The sequence below is a fragment of the Manis javanica genome, chromosome 3 (assembly GCF_040802235.1).
Source record: "Manis javanica isolate MJ-LG chromosome 3, MJ_LKY, whole genome shotgun sequence".
NCBI lineage: Eukaryota > Metazoa > Chordata > Mammalia > Pholidota > Manidae > Manis > Manis javanica.
Genome location: NC_133158.1, coordinates 26,029,925 through 26,054,765, shown reverse-complemented (window position 1 = coordinate 26,054,765; position 24,841 = coordinate 26,029,925). Strand labels below are relative to the sequence as shown.

The following is a 24,841-nucleotide window of genomic DNA, read 5'->3' as shown; positions in this document are numbered from 1 at the left end:
GGCCGCCGGAGGCCCCCGCCGACCTCCCCCGGAAAACTCCGGACTCTGTGACCTTCTAACTCAGCCTGGAGCAGGGAAAACAGCTGAAACTCCAAACCCGCGGTGTGAGCAGCGCTGATGCAGTCAGAGGAGGGAGCCAGTGGAAATTCATGACTAAAATAAGGCCTGGCTGGGGATTTCACTGACCTCTGCGCTGCCCTGCCCTGCAAGTTCGGGGAGTTGAGAAATGACTGGGAGCCTTTCCCACCGCGCCTCGGGTCAGTCACCCCGCTGCTGAGTGACCTGGCTGTGGGAAGGATTGAATAAATGGGGTCACTGCCGGCACTGGGTGAAGGCTAGCCTCCGGAGCGGTTTGGGGAGGTCAGCCTTAAAGGGCAGTGTCCTTGACAACCGAGGAGCTGGGATTCACACGTTGACCAGCTTGGGAGTGGGTTTCCTTCAAGTCGCTTTGGAGATCTCTCACTTCCTGTTTATGTTTCTAAAGCGTCAAACTCATTAGCAAGTGTGAGAAATGCCTCCTTTTCTGTTAACTGGCTGACCTCACTTGGGGGCTCAGCGATCCCTCCCTCCCGGATTGTATTTATGGCTTTTGTGGGATGACACTTCTCTGGAGGGGGACTGGAGCCTGTCCTGGCTTTGTGCTTTCGATCGAGGGTGACCTGCTCCATTGTGCGACATTAACAAGGGTGAGGGGTTGTCATGACTGCGGCAAAACCACTGTTCCACCAGGAAATAAGCACTGGGGGAGGAAGGAACCCATGCGCTCAGCTGTCGCGAGTGCAGCCAGGAGTGAACCCAAACATTGCAGATTCCATGGCTCCCGACTACATTTGATTTTTAGAGTGCCTTGAAGTTATCAATACTTTTTGCTCCTTACCTGACGTACAACCGGAAATAATGAAATGGATGCATTTCCTACTTTTGATTTCCAAATGTACTTCCAAGCTTCACGAGTTACCCCCACCCTGTCAAAGTTACACCATAATCACAATTTATGTGGTTTTTAATCTGTTTTATTTTCTTCTCTCAATAGTTTTGGATTACTTTTTATTAATTTAAACCAAATAAATCCTTCCCAGTCTGCATCTATCCTGGAGACTCTTAATATTTGTCTGTTATCTTTTGTCCATACCTGTTTAATGCTTACTGTGTGTATGCTAATCTTTAGACTATGTAAAAACTTGTAAATATTAATTTTCTCCTCCCCACCACCTGTGATGCCACATATATTAGCTCATTTTTACATTCCTTTAACACTTATTTATTGAGAATCACTATGTGCCAGGCTCTGAACTAGGTCCTAGAGATTTATAATGTGTCCTCTTGAGGAAATTGAGACTCAGGGAGGTTAAATAACCTGCCCCAGGTTATAGAACCTCAGATCAGATCTGGAACTAGACTCCAAATTTGTTGGGCTCCGAAGTTTGTGCTCTTGATCACTATACTTTTGGCCATCTTGTAGCGTTGTATGGGCTGTGCACCGTTCCACTCTAGGGGGAGCCATTCACATTTCAGTCGGTGTGAGAGTGCCCTCTAGAGTTGTGCAATGTAGCACGGAGCAGCTGCACTGCGTAATCCTGACATTTTTTAGCCCTCTTCTCTGTTTTGTCTCTTCTAAGTCTACTGAGACCCTACTTTTGTACAAGGAAGTACAAGAGATAGGGTTTTTCTTTCCTTTCCCAGTGGGGCTCAGCATTTTGGTGGTCTGATGCTGTGCATTGGAAAGATTCTCTTCTGTTCCCCAGGCCCTTCTTGTGCAGGAAGTTAGAGTCCACAGCCCTCTGCAAGGACTCACACCTTTCTTGCTCAGGTATCACCACTTTTTGTATGTTTATGGCGGCTCAACATATTTTATCACAGCTCACAGTAAAAAACATATTTTACATTATGACTCAACACACACACACACACACACACACACACACACGCACCTTAACTATGTTTAAATATAGTTAAGCCAAGGCTCCGTTGGGCTATAGCGATAAACCACTGCTGCTACCTCTCTCTTGTACTCCTGAATAACCATTGCTCACTTAAAGGAAAACCTAAACCGTTTGGGAAGAAGCTAGCCTAATGTATTTCAGACAAAATTTTACAAAACAATCTTCCTTGATGTAAGCATTCTGATATTTTCTAGTCTAATTTAGTCAATTCCATTTTTAAAAATACTGTAGTCTCTACTTGCTAAATTGATTTTACAACCTACCAACAAATCCTGACCTACAATTTGAAAAAGGCTCTACACTAGAGATAGTGTAATTTTGGCTTGTCCCCACCAGAAAGAAATCAATAGCATCTGCACACTTGAAGATCTTCCAAATCACTTATAAAAATGTTAAATAAGGCAGCTGGTCCTGGTTGAATTCAACAGTATAGATATCTTCATTCAAGATATCCTTACCTTATGCTCAATGGTAGGAGTAAAATAATTCAGTTTCATCAATACATGTAACGTTATTTGCTGGTGATGAGACATAGTTTCTTCAATCAATGCTGAGAAAGTTTAGGATGAGAGGACACTGAATTTGTCAAATGCTTTTTCTGCATCCACTGAGACAATCATACGGTTTTCTTTTTTATTCTGTCAATATAATAGATAATAATTTTTTCCCTGGGTTAAACCAGCCTTGAATTCTTGAGATAAGTCTATCTTGATCAATATATTATTCTTATTTTTATTGCTAGATTTCATTTGCTAATATTTGTTAAGGATTTTTGTGTCTATGATTGTGAAGGGTATATATTTGTAGTTTTTATTTTCTTGTAATCTTTGGCAGGTTTTAGTGTAAGATTAATGCTGGCCTCATGAAACAACTTGGAAAATATTTCTTTTCTTTTCTAAAAGAACTTGTGCAGGATTGGTACTATTTCTTTCTTAATAGTAAGAGAATATACCTGGTCCTGAAGTTTTCTTTGAGGGAAGGTTTTTTAGTATGAATACATTTTCTTTAATAGATATCAGACTATTGAAATTTTTTATTTGTTCTATCAGTTTTTGTAATTTCTGTTATTCAGGGAAGTTGTCTATTTTATTCAGATTTATCAATTTATTGGTATAAGGTCTTATCCTCTTAATGTCTGTATAATCTCTAGTGATAAACCCTTTTTACTCCTTTTTAAATTTTTTGTTAATTTGTGTTTTCTTTCTTTCTTGCTAAGAGACTTGTCATCTTGCTAAGAGACTTGTCAGTTATCAATCTTTACAAATATCCAAGTTTTGATTTTGTTGATTTTCTCTATTTGTTCATCTTATAATTTCATCAGTTTTCTCTCTTAATTTTTCTTATTCCCTTCTTCTAGTTATTGTGGATTTAACTTGCTCTGCTTTTTCTAGTTGCTTGTGATACAAGGTAATATAATTAATTTTAAACCTTTCTTCTTATTAGTATTTAAAGTTAAACATTTTCTTCTAAGCACTGCTTGCACAGCATCCCACGATATTTAGTACTTGTATTTTTCATATCATGCAGATGAAGATGTTCTAACTACTTTTTGTGATTTTTCTTTGATTCATGTATTATTTAGAAGGTTATTGTTTAATTTCCAAATATTTGTGAATTTTCCAAATAACCCTTTTCTTCTTCTTTTGAAATAACTAGAATCACAGGAAGTTACAAAAATAACACCAAGAAGTTCTATGTATCCTTCACTCAGTTTTCCCCAATGGCAACATCTTACAGGATTGTAAAACAGTATTAAAACAAGGAAATTAACATGGGTACAATCCACAGGCGACTTTCTGATTTCACCAGTTTTACAGACACTCACTTGCAGTTATAGTTCTGTGCAATTTTATCACATATGTAGATAAGTGTAACTACCACCACAATCAAGGTGCAAAACTCCTGTCACTCCAAAGTCCCCTCGCCCCTTGTGCTACCCCTTTACAGTCATACTCATTCTCATCCCTTCTCAGTCCCTACTGTCTGGTAATCACTGATAGGGTCTCCATCACTATAACATTATCATTTCAAGGATGTTATATAAATGGAATCATATAGTATACAACTTTATGAGATTAAGTTTTTTTCCACTCAGTGTATTTCTCTTGACATCCATTCAAGTGGTTGTGTGCATCGATAGTAAGTTTCTTTGTTATTGATGAGTGGTAGTCCATGATGTAGATGGGCCACAATTTGATTACCATTCACTCACTGAAGGACATTTTAGTGCCAATTTTTTGCTATAAGAGATAAACCTACTATGAACATTTTTCTACACATTTTTGTGTGGACGTAAGTTTTCTTCTCTGGGATACATGCCCAGGACTTTAATTCCTGGGTCATATAATAATGTATGTTTAGTTTTGTAAGAAACTGATAATTTGTCAGAGTAGTTGTACCATTCTATGTTCACAGTTGCAATGTATGAGAGAGATCATTTCTCCATATCTCTGACAGCATTTGGTATTGTCAATGTTTTTTATTTTTGCTTGTCCAAATAGGTGTGTAATGCCACGTATCTTTATGTTGGTTTCTAATTTATTACAATTGGGTCTGAAGATACAATCTATTAGACTTTAATTCTCTGACATTTCTTATGACATCTTTCATTGTGCGGCATGTAGCCTATCTTGATGAATGTTCCCTGTGGGTTTGAGAAGAATGTGTATACTGTAGTTATCAGGAGTAATATTTTACCAAGTCAACTGGATAAAGCTCGTTGACAATGCTGTTCAAATATATCACTCCACTGATTCTCATCTATATTCCTATAATTTCTGAGATAGGAATGTTAAAATCTCTGCAGCTATGATTGTAGATTTGTCCATTTTATGTGAATTTTTGCTTTATGCATTTGGAACTCAATTCTTAGTTACATGCACATTTAGTATTGATAGGTCTTCCTGATGATTTTATTCTTATCATTAAAAATGTTCCTTTTTTCCTCCAGTGGTATTCTTATTCTGAGTCTATTTTATTTGCTATTAATGTAATCACTCTTGCTTTTCTTTGCTTAGTGTTTGCATGATATATTTTCCTCTATCCTATGCTTTCAACCTGTATCTTTTAAAAAATTATTATTATTTTTTCATTAAGGTATCATTGATATACAATCTTATGAAGGTTTTACTTGAGCAACATTGTGGTTTCAACATTCACCCATATTATCAATTCCTCCCTCCATTGCAATCACTGTCCATCAGCGTCGTAAGATGCTATGAAGTCATTACTTGTCTTCTAGGTGCTATACTGCCTTCCCCTACCTATATGGTGAATGCTAATTATAATGCCCCTTAATCCCCTGCTCCTTCTCTCCCCACCCACCCTCCCCAGTCCCTTCCCTTTGGTACCCACTAGTCCCTTCTTGGAGTCTGTGAGTTTGCTGCTGTTCTGTTCCTTCAGTTTTGCTTTGTTGTTATACTCCACAGATGACTGTAATCGTTTGGTACTTGTCTTTCTCCACCTGGCTTATTTCATTGAGCATAGTACCCTCTAGCTCTATCCATACTGTTGCAAATGGTAGGATTTATTTTTTTCTTATGGCTAAATAATGTTCCGTTGTGTATATGTACCATATCTTCTTTATCCATTCATCTACTGATGGACACTTAGGTTGCTTCTGTATCTTGGTTATTGTAAATAGTGCTGCGATAAACATAGGGGTGCATATGTCTTTTTGAAACTGGGATCCTGCATTCTTAGGGTAAATTCCTAAGAGTGGAATGACTGGGTCAAATGGTATTTCTATTTTTAGGTTTTTGAGGAAACTTCATATTGGTTTCCACAATGGTTGAACTAATTTACATTTCTACAGTGTAGGAGGGTTCCCCTTTCTCCAAATGTTCGCCAGCTTTTTTTGTTTCTTGTCTATTGGATATTGGCCTTCCTAACTGGTGTGAGGTGGTATCTCATTGTAGTTTTAATCTGCATTTCCCTGATGATTAGCGAGGTGGAGCATCTTTACATGTGCCTGTTGGCCATCTGAATTTCTTCTTTGGAGAGGTGTCTGTTCGGATCCTTCACCCATTTTTTAATCAGGTTATTTTTTTTTTGGGTGTTGAGGCACATGAACTCTTTATGTATTTTGGATGTTAACCCCTTATTGTTATGTTATTTATGAATATATTCTCCCATACTGTAGGATACCTTTTTGTTCTCTTGATGGTGTCCTTTGCTGTATAGAAGCTTTGTATAAAAAGAAGTCCCATTTTTAACCTGTATCTTTATAATTGATTTGCCTATTTATAAACAGCATATTGTTGGATTTTGCTTTTATATCAATCTCATAATATCTGCCTTTTTATTAGAGTGTTTAATGTATTTATATTTGAGGTAATTATTAATATGGTCGTGTTTAAATCTCCTGTCTTGGTATTTATTTTCCACTTATCCTTGTTATTCTTTGTTTCTGTTCCTACTTCCCTGCCTTCTTTTAGGTGTATCGCATTTTTTAATCATTCTATTTTATCTTCTGTTTTTAAGTGTATTTCTTAGTGATATAGTCTAGTGGCTATTGTAGAGCAGTGTTTCTTAAACTTTGTATGCATTAGAAATGGTCTTATAAGAACATAGATTTTGGGCCATACTCCCAGAGTTTCTTATTCAGTAGGTCTGTGATAGAGCTCAAAAATTTGCTTGTCTGATAATTTCTCAGATGCTGCTGCTGTCTGTTTGGGGACCGTACTTTAGGACTCTCTGCTCTAGAGAGTATGTTCAGCATCTCTAAGTTATCACTGTCTACCTTCAAACAATGTGTGAAAAAATACTGTCATATGACTTCACAGGCTGTAAAAGAACCTTACAACAATATAATTCTATTTATTCCCCCTCTTAACCTTGCAGCTCTTGTTGTTTGCACTTACCTCTATATATGCTATAAACTCATGAAATATTGGAGTTCTTTGCTTTAAATAGTCAATAGTCTTAAAATATTATACACAGAGATCAATATAGAGGTAGAGATTTTACTTTGAAAACTAAACTTTAACATCTGTCCATCTATTTACCCTTTCTGGTGCTCATACTTTTTGTAGTCTGTTTACTTCTGGTATCCTTTGTGCTTAGGCTAAAAAACTTATGTAGCTTTTCTTGTACTGTTGGTCCACTGGACATGAATTCTCCCAACTTTTCTCTGCCTGAAAATGCCTTTATTTCACCTCCATTTCTGAAGTGTATTTTCACTGGGTATGGGATTTTCATTTGACAGCGTTTTTCTTGGCACTTTGTAAGCATTCTGTTGTCTTCTGGCCTCCAGTGATTCTTAGGAGAAACCATCTATTATTTGTATCATCAATCCCTTATGTTTATGTCTTTTTTCTCTCTGGCTGCTTTTTAGATTTACCAAGTTAGCATTGGTTTTCAGCAGTTTGGCTATGATTTGTTTAGGTATGGTTTGTTCTGTCTTCATTCTGTGTGGGGCGTGCTGAGTTCTTGGTTCTGCGAATTGATATTTTTCACCAGTTTTGATAAGTCTTTGCCAATAAAGCCTCAGCAATCTCTTGTTCCATGTTGTCCCTCTTCTCTTATTCCTGGGACACAATATATGTATTGGATTGTTTGAAATTGGCCCAAACCCTGTCAGATGCTTAGTTTCCTCTGGTGTTGAGTCTGCTACTTAACTCATATAATGAATTTATTTTTGATACTGTATTTCTCATTTCTAGTATTTTTATATGGCTCTTTTTTCTGATTTTTACTTCATTGAAATTCCCTATTTCTCCATGCATGTTGCCTTCCTTTCCATGAGATCTTTCCATGTTTTTATATTATAGGTATTTTCTATTTTAATAACCCAGTTTGAGCATTTCAATTTCTAGGCTATTTCTGGATCTGTTTCTATTGCTTCTTTTCTATATTAAACAGAAGACACATTTTCTTGCTTTTCCAGAGGCCTTGGGGTTTTTTTTATTTGCATGCTGAATATTTTAAAGGAAAGAAAATTAGAATGTAAATGATATTTACCTCCAAAAAGAGCAAGCCCCTTCTTCCAAGAGAGGCTGGGTCCATCTAATCCATAACTGACTTGGGTCTGGGGTTTACTGTGGCTTTAGTTTGATTCAGCTTGCTGCTGCTTTCAAATGTTTTGAGGGTGAGATTAGGACTTTCCTGTCAGCAAAGCCTGGTATCTGAGCCCTGGTTATATTCTTGAGATCTGCCTGTACTTCAAAACCAAGCTACCAGGTTTGAGGACTGTGGGAGGTCTTGCACTGCTTCACTGCCCAGCTAATAGCTTTCTGAGTTCTCTTTGCCCTTTGACATCCCCCCATCCCCCCACACCCCACTTTCTGCTCCTCTGGAGATGATTTCTTCCAGTCCTTTTGTCCCTCTTAGGCCTTAGCAGCTTCCTGGACTTTGTGAAAACCTAAAATGCCTCAAGGAATTCTCCTCAACCCTTCTTCCCTGCCTCCAAATTTGGTGCACTACTTCCAGCCCTATGTGCCAGTGAGGACTCCGGGGAAGGTGCAGACTTGCTCTGGGGCTACAGCTTCTCAGCCCACAGGCAGGTGCTATGAGTTTGTTAGCATTTCAGCCGAGTTCTCCTCATCCCCACCGAGTGACTCCTCCTCCTTCTGCCATTCCACCAGAGGTGATAATGCCCGTGAGTCTTTTCTGTCTATGTAGAACTTGTCATTTTCTTAAGCTTAGTTCATTTAGATTTCTTTGTGTCCCTCCATTCTCTGACGGGTTTTTAATATATATCAACGATTATTCTGCACTTCCCTGACTTGTTTTGGGTGTTAGGGTGGAAATGACAATCTCTTGTAATCCTTTACACCTGACTTGTAAGCAGTAATCCTCTAGATAAATAACTCTTACTAGAAATGACAAGGTGGATAGGCATTAACACAAACCACACAATTTGTAGGAACTGAACATTTGAAATACCAAGCCAGTACAGGGATCTAATCTAACAACACAGAGGACGATGAAGGTTTGCATCATAGTCTGTCAAACAGGTGGTAAAGTGCTACTCACATACACAGAAAGACAGACTAAGGCAAAGAAGAGATGCTTTGGCACCCAGCAAGTGACATTGACATTTACTTTCAGAGAATGGACAGTGCACCAAAATATGTTGGTTTCTTCTCTGGTCAGAGTCCCACTCTGTCATCTGTCTCTGTCTCTTAGGGCAGTGATCCTTCCATTTTACTCTATATACAAATCACTCGGACATGTTGTTACAATTCAGATTCTCTCTTAGTTCTGAGTTGGGGTTGAGGTTGAGATTCTGCATTTCTAACAAGTTCCCAGATCATGCTGATAATATATGAACAGCCAGGTCCTAAGTTATGTACACCTTTATTTTTTTATTAAAGTATCATTGATATACAATCTTATGAAGGTTTCACATGAACAACATTGAGGTTTCAACATTCACCCATATTATCCAGTCCTCACCTGCCCCCCACCCCACCATTGCAGTCACTGTCCACCAGTATAGTAAGATGCTATAGAGACATTACTTGTTTTCTCCATGCTGTACTGCCTTCCCGGTGACCTATCTGTATTTGTACACCTCCATTTTTTAGATGAGTAATGACAATGGAATTTTATCACTAAGGTGAGTTTATAGTATAAAGGCAATCGCGGAAAGATTTTCACTGAATTAACTAAATAAAACCAATAATCAAGAACTCCCAAGAAGTAGCTAGAATGTGACTTATAGTCACACAAGGTGTAGAGAAAAGTGGCATTTTAATGTTGAGGAAATCTAGTGGGAGGTAGGCCTGTAATTCATCAAACTGACTTCTTTGTTGGGGAGTTACATTTTCCTTGCCATGGTCACCCGACATACTGGGGGCTGCAGTCAGGGGCAGTTCATTGCCTAAGGAACCAGGCTTCTTACAGCTCTGCTCTCAGGCCTGCCTGAGTCATTACGCACCAGCTCTGCAAGGAGGAAGGATGGGGAAGGAATGTGGAGGGAGATCTTGGTAGCACTGGGAAGTCCAGCCCAGAGTTTGGCTATGTGGAGGGGTGGCGGCACTGATAATTGCAGAGGATATTCATTGGAGTGGTTATAAATTAGCCCCTGAATCCCACCATTCCTCTTTTCCTTCTAATAACCAGGTAGGTTTGTTTGTTTACACCCAAAGAGACTTACCAATTGGAATGTTATAGCTCTGATATAGCTCTTAGTCCTACATTATTGACAGGACGAATTCATGCATCAACAGGACAGAGAATAAATTTTTCTTCATTTCCTGTGCTTAGCAATGTAGTATGAATCTCAAACAAAGATGATTAGGATCCAGACCACCCCGTTAGGAAGAAAGCATGGAGAAATCTGGAAAATAATTATAAACCAGCTGAAAATATTCAGTTTAAACTTTACCATTCACAGAAGTACAGAGGGAGGTAGTCTAAAGTTTTGGTGACATCCAGTTAAAGATAATTTAAGAGATTGCAATATGTTTTTTAGCGAAAGACATTTACTGAGCATTTTCTATGTGCCAGTCACATTATTATATAAACAAAATTTTCATGATTGTACTCTCATGGATTTACAAATCTCACAGATGGCAATAATATTACTTTGAAGCATGTAAGTAACTTGAACTAGGCTAGCTGATTTTTTAAAAATTAAAGTATCGTTTCTATACAATCTTATGTTGGTTTCAAATGTGCATCACAGTGGTTCAACAGTCCCCGTGATCAACTTACATTGTGATTGTGAAGTATTGTGCCCTTTTAGGCCCTCCCTCCAACTCCTCTTCCGTGGTAACCACTAGTCACTTCTCAGTCTATGAGTCTAATGCTCTAGGTTAACTGATTATTGCATGCTGTTCCCTTTGGGAAACTGTTTAATGAGTAGTCAAGAATTATTCAAAATTACAGTGTTTTGTTCATGCAAATGAAGGCATCTTACCTAAAAATAACTTGTTCTCTTAAGTACTTAAACCCAATTTCTTCTGACATTATCCACACTCTTCCTTTTCTTGGGCCTTTCTTCTTCAATAGCAAGAAAAAGCCTTAGACCAACCACGAGCCACTTACCAGAGTGGTCTCAAGGAGTAAGGCCTTCATTAAATGGGGAATGACAAATGAGGTTAAGGGGTCCAAAAAAACAGGGTAATATTGTTAGGTGTTAGAACCAGTGGCCTGGTGCGATGAGAACAAGGATAAAAGCCTTGAGTAAGTTACCTACAGCCTCGGATTGCTCATCTGTAAAATGGGGTTAGTAGTAGCTAACTCATAGGGTCACAGTGAGAACCAAATTAAATAATGTGTTTAAAATACTTACCACAGTGCCTGATTGTACTAATAACTTAATTAGTGTTTGTCAATACTATTTATTTTTGATGGTAGAGTGCCAGTAATTGCTTAGCCTATCTGAGCATTTAGTCACATAGATGTAATTTGGACATTAATAGTACAACCAGAATTTTTCTCTGCAAAATCTCATGAAGCTGACCTCGGGTTCTAAGCCTGGATGTGTTCTGTATACCAACTGTCCATTGCTTTTGGGACCAAAAGCAAGGAAACAATTTGAGAGTCCTGAACTTTTTGTCCAGAAAAAAAGTAACATTGACCATATGTTCCCCTCCCCACCATGCTGAAGTTGTCCACAGTAACCTAATAGGCTTTCTGTTAATAAAAACAGAAAATCTTGAGTTTTAGCTTTTAAGTATATAAATAGATAAATAGATGATTCTGAGGAATATGAACTAATGTTTATAACAATTATGACTGGACTGAAAAAAGTGATTAGACACGTTTTTCAAGTACTTTCCATGATAATCTAGGAAAAGTCATGGAAATTTTTAGAATGAACCTGTGTAAATTCACTCCACAAAGAATCATGCAGTTCCATGGAGGAGTTCAGAGCTCTGGTTTAGTCTACAGGGTGCTGGATCTTTTGAACAATTCAAACAATTGTTCAGCATTTAAAAATAAATAAATAAATAAAATAAAAGCTGTTTGACAGATAAGCCTGGTAAGTTAAGACATCTGATCTGGTGGCCAGTTGTGCATATGGACTTTGCTTGGATGTATCTTTCAGTAAAGCTTAGCAATAATAGGGATTCGTGATAAGAGTAGCAAAAAAAAGAAAGAGAAGACAAGTTGTGTTTAATAAATCTCCTAACAAAACAGTATGAAACTTGTCCAACTGACACTTTAAAAAAATCATCCAGGATCATTTAGATTATAAAATGTAGTTAACAATCGATTGCATTGAGGAGATTATATATTCATTCATTCAAAAAAGATTTATTGAACCCTGAATTAGTCTGCCTGGGCTGCCGTAATAAAATACTCTAGATGGGGTGGCTTAAACAACAGAAATGAATTTTCTCGCAGTTCTAGCATCTGGCAGTCTGAAATCAGGGTGCTGGCATGGCTGGGTTCTGCTGAGGATTGTCTTCTGGGCTCACAGTCAGCTGCCTTCTCATTGTGTCCTCACGTGGTGGAGAGACAGGGAGAGAGAAGCTCTCTGGACTCTCTTTTTAACTGAGATACCTCTTATAGACACACCCACCCTCATGACCTTATCTAACACCACTTACCTTCCAAAGGCCTGTCTCTGGATACCATCATATTGGGGGCTAGGACTTCAACATATAAAATTTTGGAGGAACACAACTTAATCCATAGCAAGTGTCTTCCTGTCTTTGGTACTGGAAATGCCAATATGATCTCACACCTCTTGCAGGAAGGAGAACAGACAATAAGTGAATAAACAAATGAAATCAATTAATTTCTGGGCATGATGTCTGCCACAAAGGATATGAACAAGGTACTGAGAGAATAATGGGTGGGAGATGAGGAGGCTACTGGCCCTTCTGATGATGGAGCTCTTAGGCTGAGAGGAGGAGAGGGAGCCCCCCATCAGCGACCAGCCAGGAGAAGGCGCTCAACAAAAGGACCACAGGACAAAGGCCCTAAAGGGGGAAGGGGCTTGGTTATCTTCTAGGATGAGATGAAAGACTATCGGGATTTCAGGGTCAGGACTGAAGAGTGAGTGATGCAACAAGAGATTATAGTGGTAGCCAAGGGCTAGATTATCTGCAGTTTGGTTATTTGTAATACCTAGGTATTTTTTGGTACCTGACATTTGTTATGAGTTAAAGTCAATTACCTGGAGAATGTTTGCTGATAATTCAGCTTCTTCAGTTCACTTTTCTACAGGGATACCCCTCTTGAAATCTAGACACCTAACCATCTGTGGTGATTTAGGAAGACTCGAGATGTACAGTGCATCACCAGCATGGGGAAAGTTAAGCCAAGTCAATTAACTGAGTTCACTGATTCACCCAATATTTTTTTGACACCACTATGGCCCAGGAATATGAATGCACTTCTTTACCTCTAAAGGGCTGAAGAGGTGTGGAGACTTGCACAATTGTGAGTCCAAATACAATTCGATCATTGCTATAAAAGAGCAACACAAAGAAGGAAAGTAGCTCAGAAAAATATCCTTTTATGATTATACCTCCAAAACTAACTAGGTCCAGCTGCTGCTTAGGAAGAAGAGCTATTTGTGATATTTTTCAGTCATTCTTATAACACCTAGCAGGAGTTATGCACATAAGAAATGCTCAATAGAGGAGGGAATACTTCCAAACTCATTCTGTGAGGCCAGCATCACTCTAATACCAAAGGCAAAAGACAATACAAGAAAACAAAAAACACACAGGCAAAGACACTACAAAAAAGAAAATTATGGACCACTATCCCTGATGAACATAGATGCAAAAATCCTCAACAAAATATTAGCAAACCAAATCCAGAAATACATCAAAAGGATCATCCATAATGACTGAGATTTATTCCAGAGATGCAAGGATGGTACAATATTCATAAATCAATCATGTGATGCACCACATTAACAATAAGAAGGATAAAAACCACAAGATCATCTCAACAGATGCTGAAAAAGCATTTGGCAAAATTCAATATCCATTCATGATAAAAACTCTCAACAAAATGGGTATAGAGAGTATGTACCTCAAAATAATAAAGGCCACATACAACAAAGCCACAAGTAGCATAATACTTAATGACAAAAAGCTGAAATCTTATCCTCTAAGATAAAGAAGAATAAAGGATGTCTACTCTCACCACTCTTATTCAACATAGTACTGGACATCCTAGCCACAGCAATCAGACAAGACAAAGAGATAAAAGGCATCTAACTTGGTAAGCAGGAAGTTAAACTGTCACTACTTGCAGATGACATGATATTATACATAGAACCCCCTAAAAACCCCACCAGAAAACTATTAGAACTAATAACTGGACTCAGCAAAGTTGCAGGATACAAAATTAATACACAGAAATCTGTTGCATTCCTGTGTACTAACAATGAACTAGCAGAAGGAGAAATCAGGAAAACAACTCCATTTACAATTACATCAAAAAGAATAAAATACCTAGGAATAAACCTAACCAAGGAGGTGAAAGAATTGTACTCTGAAAACTGTAAGACAAAATCATGAGAGAAATTTAAAAAGTAACCAATAAATGGAAATCTTTCCCATGGTCCTGGATAGGAAGAATTAATATTGTCAAAATGCCCATCCTGCCCAAATCAATTTATAGATTCAATTCAATCTGTATCAAAATACAATGCCATTTTTCAATGTACTAGAGCACATAATCCTAAATCATATGGAACCACAAAAGACCCCAAATAGCCAAAGCAATCCTGAGAAAGAAGAACAAAGCTGGGGGTATTATACTCCCTGATTTCAAGCTATACTACAAAGCTACAGTAATCAAAACATTTTGGTACTGGCACAAGAACAGACCTATAGTTCAATGGAACAGAATAGAGGTCCCAGATTTAAACCCATCCATATATGGTCAATATATGATAGAGGAGCCATGAATACACAATGAGGAAAAGACAGCCTCTTCAATAACTGATGTTGGGAAACTGGACAACTACATGCAAGCAAAGGAAACTGGATTATTGTCTAAATCCATATACAAAAGTAAACTCAAAATGGATTAAACACCTGAATGTAATTTGTGAAACCATAAAAGTCTTAGAAAAAACAGGCAAAAACTCTCTTGAATATAAACATGAGCAACTTTCTCCTGAACACATTTCCTTGGGCAAGGGAAACAAAAAATGAGCAAGTGGGACTACATCAAACTAAAAAGCTTCTGTACAGCAAAGGACACCATCAGCAGAACAAAAAGACAACCTGCTATGTGGAAGAACATATTTGTAAGTGATTCATCCAATTAAGGGTTAACATCCAAAATGTATAAAGAACTCATATGCCTCAACACCTAAAAAACAAATAACCCATTTAAAAAGTGGGTGGGGAACCTGAACAGACATTTCTCCAAAGAAGAAATACAGATGGCCAACAGGCACATGAAAAGATGCTCCACATTGCTAATCATAAGGGAAATGCAAGTCAAAACCACAATGAGACATCACCTCACATCAGTTAGAATGGCCACTATCCAAAAGACAAGAAATAACAAGTGTTGGCGAGGATGTGGAGGAAAGGGAACCCTCCTACACTGTTGGTGAGAATGTAAATTGGTACAACTACTGTGGAAAGCAGTATATATGTTCCTTAAAAAACTAAAAATAGAAATACCATTTGATCCAGTAATTCCACTTCTAGAAATTTACCCAGAGAAAACAAAATCCCCAATTCAAAAAGACATATGCACCCCTTTGTTTATTGCCTCACTGTTTGCAATAGCCAAGATATGGAAGCAACCTAAGTATCCATCAATAGATGAATGGATAAAGATGTGGTACATCTACACAATGGAATATTATTCAGCCATAGAAAGAAAACAAATCCTGCCATTTGCAACAGCATGGGTGGATCTTGAGGATATTATGCTCAGTGAAATAAGACAAATACTGTATGATTTCACTTAATTATGGAGCATAAAATACAAAGAAGAACAGAATAAACAAAGCAGCAGTTGACTCAAAGACACTGAGAAGTGACTGGTAGTTACCAAGGTGGACGGGTTAGGATGGGTGGGTGACAAGGATGAGGGGGATAAAGGGGCACAAAAATTCTCAATCATTTATAAGTTGGTCATGGGGATAGTAGTACAGCATGGAGAGTATAACCAATGATTCTATGACATAGTATTGACAGATTGTAATTGCACTAGAGGGGGTGAGGATTTAATAATATGGGTAACTGTTGAATCATTGTGTTGTACATTTGAAACCAATATAAGATTGTTATCAATGATACTTCAATTTAAAAAAATTTTGTTAAGTAAAAAAAAAAGGAAATGCTCAATTAATATTTGTCAAATAAGTGATAGTTGAGGAAAAATCTTGCAACTGAATTGTATATTAGGTTTTAATAGCTATTAGGATAGATATTATATCACTTGCAAATCACACTTAAAAAAAACTCCAACACAAACTTGTATACCCCCTCTAAGTTTCTGTTTCCCTGTCTGTAAAATAAGGATAATCATACTAATTTCAGTGGGGGTCTCAAGAGGTTTAAATGAGAATGTACGAAAAGCAGCTATGCTCCCTGCCAGGTAACAGGTGACCAATAAACTACAGTTATTATGACTACACGGTGCCTTCTAGCCACACTGTGACTTGCCAAAATGTCATCTAGAGTTTTTTTATGGCTCCATCAATGTTCTCTCCTTGTTGAGAACATAGATTTGACAAGCTGGGGTGAACACATGCAGATCCGGAGCCCTGGGTAAGACTGTACACACACATACACACAAATACACAGCCACCCACACATACCACACACAAGGCACAGCATACACACACTGTGTGAACAGTGCACCACAGCACACACACAACCACTGCTGAAGCCACCAACAGCAGCTCCTCAGTGGCCCAATCCCCTCAGTCTCCAAATGTGAACATGCAGTGAAATAGGAGGTTGAGTTCTTTCTCTGAAGGCACTGTTTGCAGACATGACACCGTCCTGATGACTAGAAGAGAAAACCCCTGAGCACCCATCAGCAGGACCCAGCGTCACATTAGGTCCGGTCAGCGGACACTCAGGCATGTTCTCTCTGGGCCCCTCACTGATCCTGCTGCGTCGTATGATTCGCTGAGTTGCCTCATCATCCTCACTAATCTAAATGCTCCCTGAGAAGAAGCTTTGCACCACATTCACCTGGATGCCCCTGCCTCCCCTGCAGTGCTTTCTAATCCTGGGTGGGCATGCCAGTTACCTGGGTGACTTATTAATATACAGATTCTCTTGCAAGATCTCTAGGAACGGGACATAGAAAGCACTGTTTGTAAGCCTTTGAGGGGGGATTTTAAGCAACCAGTGTGAAGTGGGGACACACAGTCTGTGCCGGGTCTTGCTCATGGTTGGCCTTCTGTGTTTCCTGAAAGAATGACTACTCTGTGTGGGGGCAGGGCTTTGACAACCAAGAAGGCATTTTGTAGAGCAGTGTGTGTGTGTGTTTATGTGTGTACATATGTGCCATGTGATCTGCAGAACAGAGCTGAGTCTGTGGCATAAGACATTGCCTGTAATTCAGCACAAGGTGACCCAGGAGAACAGGTACCCAGGGCTGCTGTAACATGAAGGAGCAGAAGCAAAGTCCAAACTCCGCATTTGGACTGCAGTTCACCCTGCAGAATAGCACAGCTACCGTCTGTGATAGTCTGGAGTCCTTGGTTGCTGGCTATGGACAGTTCCAGGTTCACACCATCCTGTCCAAAGATCCCAGAGGAAAGTCAGAGCTTCTCTCTTCCAGCTTCCATAAACAAATCATCAGAATAGGAGCCTGATTGGCCCAGCTTAGGTCACATACCCTTTCCTGGGCTAATCACTGTGATCATTAGGCTGGGATATTGCTGGCCAATCCTGAATTACACGTTCATCCTTTGGCCAGGAGATCGGATCCCATGACTGACAAGCCCAACAGAAGCACATTTAACATGGGTGTGATATTATTATTTAACACACAGGCCTCCTTCAAACTTCCCCAATTATCTCAGTAATGTCCTTGACAGTGTTTCCCTTCCTGCTCTGGGATCCAATCGATGATGACATGTTGCATTTAGTTGCCTCATTTCTTTGTCTCCTCTTTTTGTCTTTTATGCCACTTATATTTTTGGAGCCCATGCTTCAGTTGCCAAATGTCCCTTGAATTGCCACTCTATGATTCTTTCATTATGAGAAGACTCAACATTTTTGGATGGAATAGTATGTCCTCTCAGGGCATTCATTCCCTCAGGGGCACATGGCATCAGTGTGCACAATCACTGGCAATGTTCACTTCGAGCACTCCGTTAACATGGTGCCTGCCAAGGCCACCATTTAAAACAGTACGTTTTCCCCGTCTCATGAATAAGCAATTCACATGAGGTCATGTGACTACCCTGTTTTTCAGCAACCTTCCACCCCATGGTGATTTTTGTCTGAATCAGATATTACCCTGGGGATTGTAAAATGGTGATTTTTCTATTTCTGTCATTTCTTCTACATTTATTAGCTGGTATTCATCTGTTTAAAAAAAAGCTTCCCCTCTACCCAACATTAATTTAAAAAATTTTTGGTAACAATACGGACTTGTGAATTTTAAGGAACTCAGTGTCTTATCTTCCATTCATGTTTTTATTCATTATGGTGCTCATGTGGTCTGAAATTTGGCCAGTGACAGTACTTCATACTGGCTTATCTGTCCTTTTGAGACAGCCACATCATTTTTTGAAAATGTCCTTCCTGTTTGGTGGAAGACATTCCAGACTGACCTTGTACTCTTTCTGCCTCAATCCTGAAATCAGCCATTTCTCAAAGGAGACTTAATTCTTTTTCATGGTGTTTAGAAACCAAGGTATAGGTGGTGGGTGTACTCGTTACTGTTGGAATGGCACTGCTCCCACACTCTATCAGTAGACAGAGCCAGGGAATACATGTATGTATATATACTAATATAGTTGTGTGTCTATAGCTATTTCTGTATCTGTCTATACCCATTAAAAACTATGAGTTCATACCAATAGCTCTGATTCCAGTGAAACATCACAGGCTTCATTCTACTCTTTTCCCATTTCACATTTGCAGCTCCTTTCTTCAACAGTGAGAAACCATATAGAAAATAAAATTTAATTTTGCAAACATTGTGTTATATCCATAGAAAGAAACTCTACTCAGCAATAAAAAGAAATGAACTAATGCTCAACATGGATTAATGGATGAATCCAAAAAAATTATGTTGAGGAAAAGAATCAGGCACACACAAAAATTAGATATGCATACTGTATATTCCACTTATACAAAGTCCAAAAACAAACAAAACTAATCTATGGTGATAGAAATTACAAAGTGGTTGCCTTTGGAGGGGTGGGAAGACTGAATGGAAAGGAATGCAAGGGGACTTTCTGGGGTGAAGAAAATGTTTAGATCTCATTTTGAGTGGTAGTTACACAGCTGTATTCAATTGCCAAAGTTCGTTGACCTGAAGAACAAGATCTGTATGTTTTATTATATGTAAATTACACCTTAATAAAAAAGAAAGATATAAAATATATAAAATACCTCTTAAACAAATGAAAAGATTAAGTTTTGTTCATCATAAGAGAATGCAGATTAAAACTGCATTGAGATACCACTTTCACTTATCTAAATGGCAGAAGTTTAAAAGTTTTAATTACAGAGGTTTTTATAGTATGTTTTAATGTCTGTTAGGTCTATTTCTCCCTCCTTGCCTTTCTTTTTTTCAGGTTTTCTAGCTATTCTTGTTTGCTTTGCTGCTTAAAATAGATATGAAGTTTAGAATCAATTTGTCTAGCCACAGAAACATGAACTTACTGGTATTTTTTTATTGGCATTGAATTAAATTTATAATTTAGAGATAAGTGACATCTTTATGAAGGGTTGTACTTTCCAAAAACAGGGATACTATTAAGTCTTTCAGGACTGTTTTAAAGATATTCTCTTATAACTTCTACACATTTTATCTTTGCAGTTATTGTCAATATTGTAAGTGGGGTTTTTGCTTTCATTATTCTTTCTGACTGGTCATTGTGTATATGAAGCTATTGATTACTGTAGATGAATTTTGTATCTTGCTGTATTATTGAATCACTTTGTTATTTGAATTAGTTTTTATCATTGAATGTCTTGGGTTTTGTTGGCCCACTATCATATCATCTGCAAATACAGTTTTAGTTCTGCTTTTCAAATTCTTATATTTAAATTGCTTCTTCCTGTCTCACTTCATTGCCTGATATGGCTAATGCTGTGTTAAATGGTGGTAGAGGTAGTTGGCATCCTTGCCATATACCTGACTTTAGTGGACCTATCTCTAGTGTTTTCCAATTAAATTAAAAACTAGCTTTTGCACTTATTATGTTTTATCATGTTAAGGAAATATCTATCTTCCTATTTTATTGAATTTTGGAATGAGCTTTGAATTTTATCAAAAACTTTTTCAGTATTTATAGAAATAATCACATAACTGTCCTTCTTACATTCATATGGTGAATTATATTCATGTATTTCCTAATATAAAACCATTTTTGCATTCTTGATATAAATTTCACTTGGTCATGATGTATTTTTAAATGAGGTCTTTTTTAAAGTTTTTTTTTTGCATTAATATTCCTAAATGAGACTGATCTTTACAGGTATTTTTATATGCTATATCTATTAAGTTTAAGTATAAATGTTAATCTTGCTTGATAAAAAATTTAGAGATTTCTATTTTCTAGGTTCTGAAATAATTCATCTAGCATTGAGATTATTCAAATTTTGAAGGTTTGGTAGAAATCCCCTGTGAACCCATATGAGTGTGATGATTTCTTTTCTTAGGGTGATTTTTTGAAATGCTCTTTAATACTCCTGTGGAAGTTTGTCTGCTTAAGTATTTGCTTTCTAACAGGGTGAGTTTTAAATAACTGTATTTCTAGGAAGTTATCTGTTTCATCTAAGTTTTTGAATTTCTTTGTGAAGAATTGTGCTGCGTAGTCTCTGATGATTTTTAAAATTTCCTCCAGGCTAAAACCTCTCACTTTAATTTTCTATATATATTATGACTTTTTCTTTTTCTTCTTGATTAGGTTAATTTGTGTTGTTCCTCACCCCCAAAGAACCACCATTTTTGTTTATTAATGTGTTATATTATTTTTCTATACTTTTTTCAACCCTATTAATTTCTGCTTCCATGTATATTATTTCCATGCTTTCTTTTGGTTCCTTAGTTGTTGTTTTTCTAGCTTTTATGAGTTGGAGTTTCATTCACTTATTTCCTTCTTTTATTTTTATTGGTGTTAAGTATCTAAGGCTATGAATTTCCCTCTGATCACTGCTCTAATGTATCCCATAAATTCTCATGTGAGTGCTTTCATTATTATTTTTTTAGAAATACTGCTACTGTGGTTTTTAGTTACACTTTCACCTAAGTGTTAATAGAGAATGTTTAAATTTTCTCTGCTAAAGGCTTTTAAAGTAGTTTGTAGTTTTATTGTATTGTGATAACAATTATGTTTTAAAGTCCTTACTAGTTAAAACTTTTCTCCTCCCTACATATTAAAGTAAAATTAACATGAGGAAGATATACTATATTCATCTGGTGATACCTTGTAGCCCTTAGCATATGACCACACATCCCTGACAGAATGTTTAGTCATTTTTGGCTATACTTTTGAAAGGGTAGAAGCACTTCTTCTCATAATGTTCTACTATGATTTTCCTAAGAATAAAAAGATAGTAATTACATAAAAATAGTCTGGTTAAATCAAACCATATTAGTTCACTAGACTATTAACCTAAAATACATTTATATGCTTAAGTTTCTTGTAGCTCAGTAATTTTATGAGAATTAAATTCCTTACATTTTTTCAGTCCACTGAAAATATTTGACCTTATGTGGTCTTTGTTTTACTGTGTGCTCAAGTCACATAATGGGTTAAAGACCTACATTAAGAACAAGATGATGGCCATATCCACTGCAACCTAGCACAAGGCCGAGCCCTTATAAGTGCTCAATAAACACTTTTAAAATTGAAGAGCAAACAAATGGATATATGACATATAGATTTTAAGTTACTTACTTTTGCAAAATAACATCACTCTGATAGATCTCCAAGTAGCTCAGTATGGACGCTTTTACTAATAATAACCCCGTTTTATCACACTTGTAGTCTAAGTTTAATGGGTTTGAGGTATCTTATAGCTTAAGTATGATGCATTGGAAATTACATTTTCAGCCAGAAGACATTTTCTCAGGCTAAAGGGAAGGAACTAATTTCTCAGGCTATCTTAAAATAATAAACCATGCACTTTTTTTTTAAGGAGAAAAGGATATAAATTTATTTAATATGTTTTACATGACAAGGGAGGCTTCATGAGGAAATAAATAACCAAAGAAACAGAACTGAGTATTTTAAGCTAGGTCTGATGAAGAGTGGACAGTTGTGGCAGAATATGACAGGTTTAGGAGTATGAGGTAATTTTAGTAAACTGGGGAAATCTTAGCAAGGCCTGTTTTTTTCAGATTCTTCTTGGCATTCTCATCTTTGATGATACAGATTCTCCATTCTTCCAGGTATAGGGAGGGCACCTTTCACATGAGGATTTTTTTTTTTTTTGGAAAGACTAAATTTTTTTTTTGAAGAACATTATGTTTACTACACTCCCCCCATCACCAAGTCCCCCCCACAAACCCCATTACAGTCATTGACCATCAGCGTAGTAAGATGCTATAAAATAACTACTTGTCATCTCTGTGTTGCATAGCCCTCCCCGTGCCCCCCCAACTACACATGCCCCCTTTCTTCCCCCCCGATCCCTCCCTTCCCACCCATCCTCCCCAGTCCCTTTCCCTTTGGTAACTGTTAGTCCATTCTTGGGTTCTGTGATTCTGCTGCTGTTTTGTTCCTTCAGTTTTTTCTCTGTTCTTATACTCCACATATGAATGAAATCATTTGGTACTTGTCTTTCTCCACCTGGCTTATTTCACTGAGCATAATACCCTCTAGCTCCATCCATGTTGTTGCAAATGGTAGGATTTGTTTTCTTCTTATGGCTGAATAATATTCTATTGTGTATATGTACCACATCTTCTTTATCCATTCATCTACTGATGGACACTTAGGTTGTTTCCATTTCTTGGCTATTGTAAATAGTGCTGCGATAAACAGAGGGGTGCATCTGTCTTTTTCAAACTGGGCTGCTGTATTCTTAGGGTAAATTCCTAGAAGTGGAATTCCTGGGTCAAATGGTATTTCTATTTTGAGCATTTTGAGGAACCTCCATACTGCTTTCCACAATGGTTGAACTAATTTACATTCCCACCAGCAGTGTAGGAGGGTTCCCCTTTCTCCACAACCTCACCAACATTTGTTGTTGTTTGTCTTTTGGATAGTGGCGATCCTTACTGATGTGAGGTGATATCTCATTGTAGTTTTAATTTGCATTTCTCTGATGACTAGCAATGTGGAGCATCTTTTCATGTGTCTGTTGGCCATCTGAATTTCTTCTTTGGAGAACTGTATGTTCAGCTCCTCTGCTTATTTTTTAATTGGATTGTTTGCTTTTTGTTTGTTGAGGTGCATGAGCTTTTATATATTTTGGATGTCAACCCTTTATCGGCTCTGTCATTTATGAATATATTCTCCCATACTGTAGGATGTCTTTTTGTTCTATTAATGGTGCCCTTTACTCTACAGAAGCTTTTCAGCTAGATATAGTCCCACTTGTTCATTTTTGCTTTAGTTTCCCTTGCCCCGGGAGATATGTTCATGAAGAAGTCGCTTATGTTTATATCCAAGAGATTTTTGCCTATGTTTTTTTCTAAGAGTTTTATGGTTTCATGATTTACATTCAGGTCTTTGATCCATTTCGAATTTACTTTTGTGTATGGGGTTAGACAGTGATCCAGTTTCATCTCTTACATGTAGCTGTCCAGTTTTGCCAGCACCAACTTAAACCATGCACTTTTGCAATTGATAATATAAAAAAGAACTCTCGTAAGGATCAATGTTGGAGGAAAAGGATGGCTTTGCAAGTCACGAGATCTTTTCCTAAGGTGAGGGTCTCCACATAAAAAGTGGAATAGAACACAGTTTTAATAAGCAAAACTGTTAGAATTTTGTGGTAGTCTGTTACATTTGGTAGCTTCTAGTGGATCATGCCTCCAGCATTTAGACCCTTGAAGAGCCCCCTTCCTTTGAATCTGGGCAGGTCCTGGGTCTCACTTTAACCAATGGAATGTGGTGGAGGTGATGCTAAGCAAGTTCTGATGCTCAAGGTCTGATAACTTCCATTTTTCACTTTTAGAGAAAGACACCAGGCTGGAAACACCCAAGGCACATCAAGAGGCCACACTGAGAAGTCCCATGACACTCTAGGAGAGAGCAATGTTGCATGTGCCACCCTACTTGAGCTCTTAAATCAAAGGTAGGCAAACTATGGCTTTTAGGTAAATGTGGCCTACTGTCTGATTCTATAAATAAAGTTTTATTGGAACACAGCCATGACCGTTTGTTTATATATTCTCTATGGCTGCTTTCTCACTACAATGCCAGAGTTGAAGAGTCATGACAGAGACCGTATGGTCTGCAAAGTCTAAAATATTTACTATTTGGCCCTTTACAGGAAAGTTTGCTAACCCCTGCCCTGGATGATTGTAGCCCCAGCTGAGATCATGTGAAGCAAAAGAATGCCCAGCTGAACCCAATTAAGCCACAGAATCATGAGTATTAATCAAGTAGTTTATTGCCTGAAATCATTAAGTTTTGGGATGGTTTGTTATTCAGCAACAAGCAAAACAAATTGTAAAACCTATCTGTATTTCATAAGCTTGATGATTTCATGGTTTACCATTTTACCTTCTTTTCTTTTCTCTCAACTTCTAGCAAGTTTTATTGAAATTTTTCTAGTTTGTCGCAGTCATGTGTCCCTGAGACTTCTCTCGTGGAGGTCAATGCCCCGCTTGTTACTAAATCTGTTGGATGTTTTTCA

The 24,841-nt window shown here is 37.7% G+C and overlaps 1 protein-coding gene and 1 long non-coding RNA gene across 3 annotated transcripts in view; both read left to right on the top strand.

Annotated features, from left to right (window-relative positions):
* Window positions 1-1,222, top strand: part of LOC108389602 (uncharacterized) — a 2,356-nt gene extending 1,134 nt beyond the window's left edge. Inside the window, exon 2 of the mRNA XM_017648052.3 lies at window positions 2-1,222. Within this exon, the coding sequence (XP_017503541.1) occupies window positions 2-118 (117 nt within the window). The 3' untranslated portion in view covers window positions 119-1,222. The remainder of the gene's footprint in view (window position 1) is intronic.
* Window positions 1-24,841, top strand: part of LOC140848321 (uncharacterized) — a 27,334-nt gene extending 2,493 nt beyond the window's left edge. For both annotated transcript variants that reach the window (XR_012128979.1, XR_012128980.1), the window contains 2 exons: window positions 24,158-24,277; window positions 24,476-24,841. This is a non-coding gene — a long non-coding RNA (uncharacterized lncRNA). The remainder of the gene's footprint in view (window positions 1-24,157; window positions 24,278-24,475) is intronic.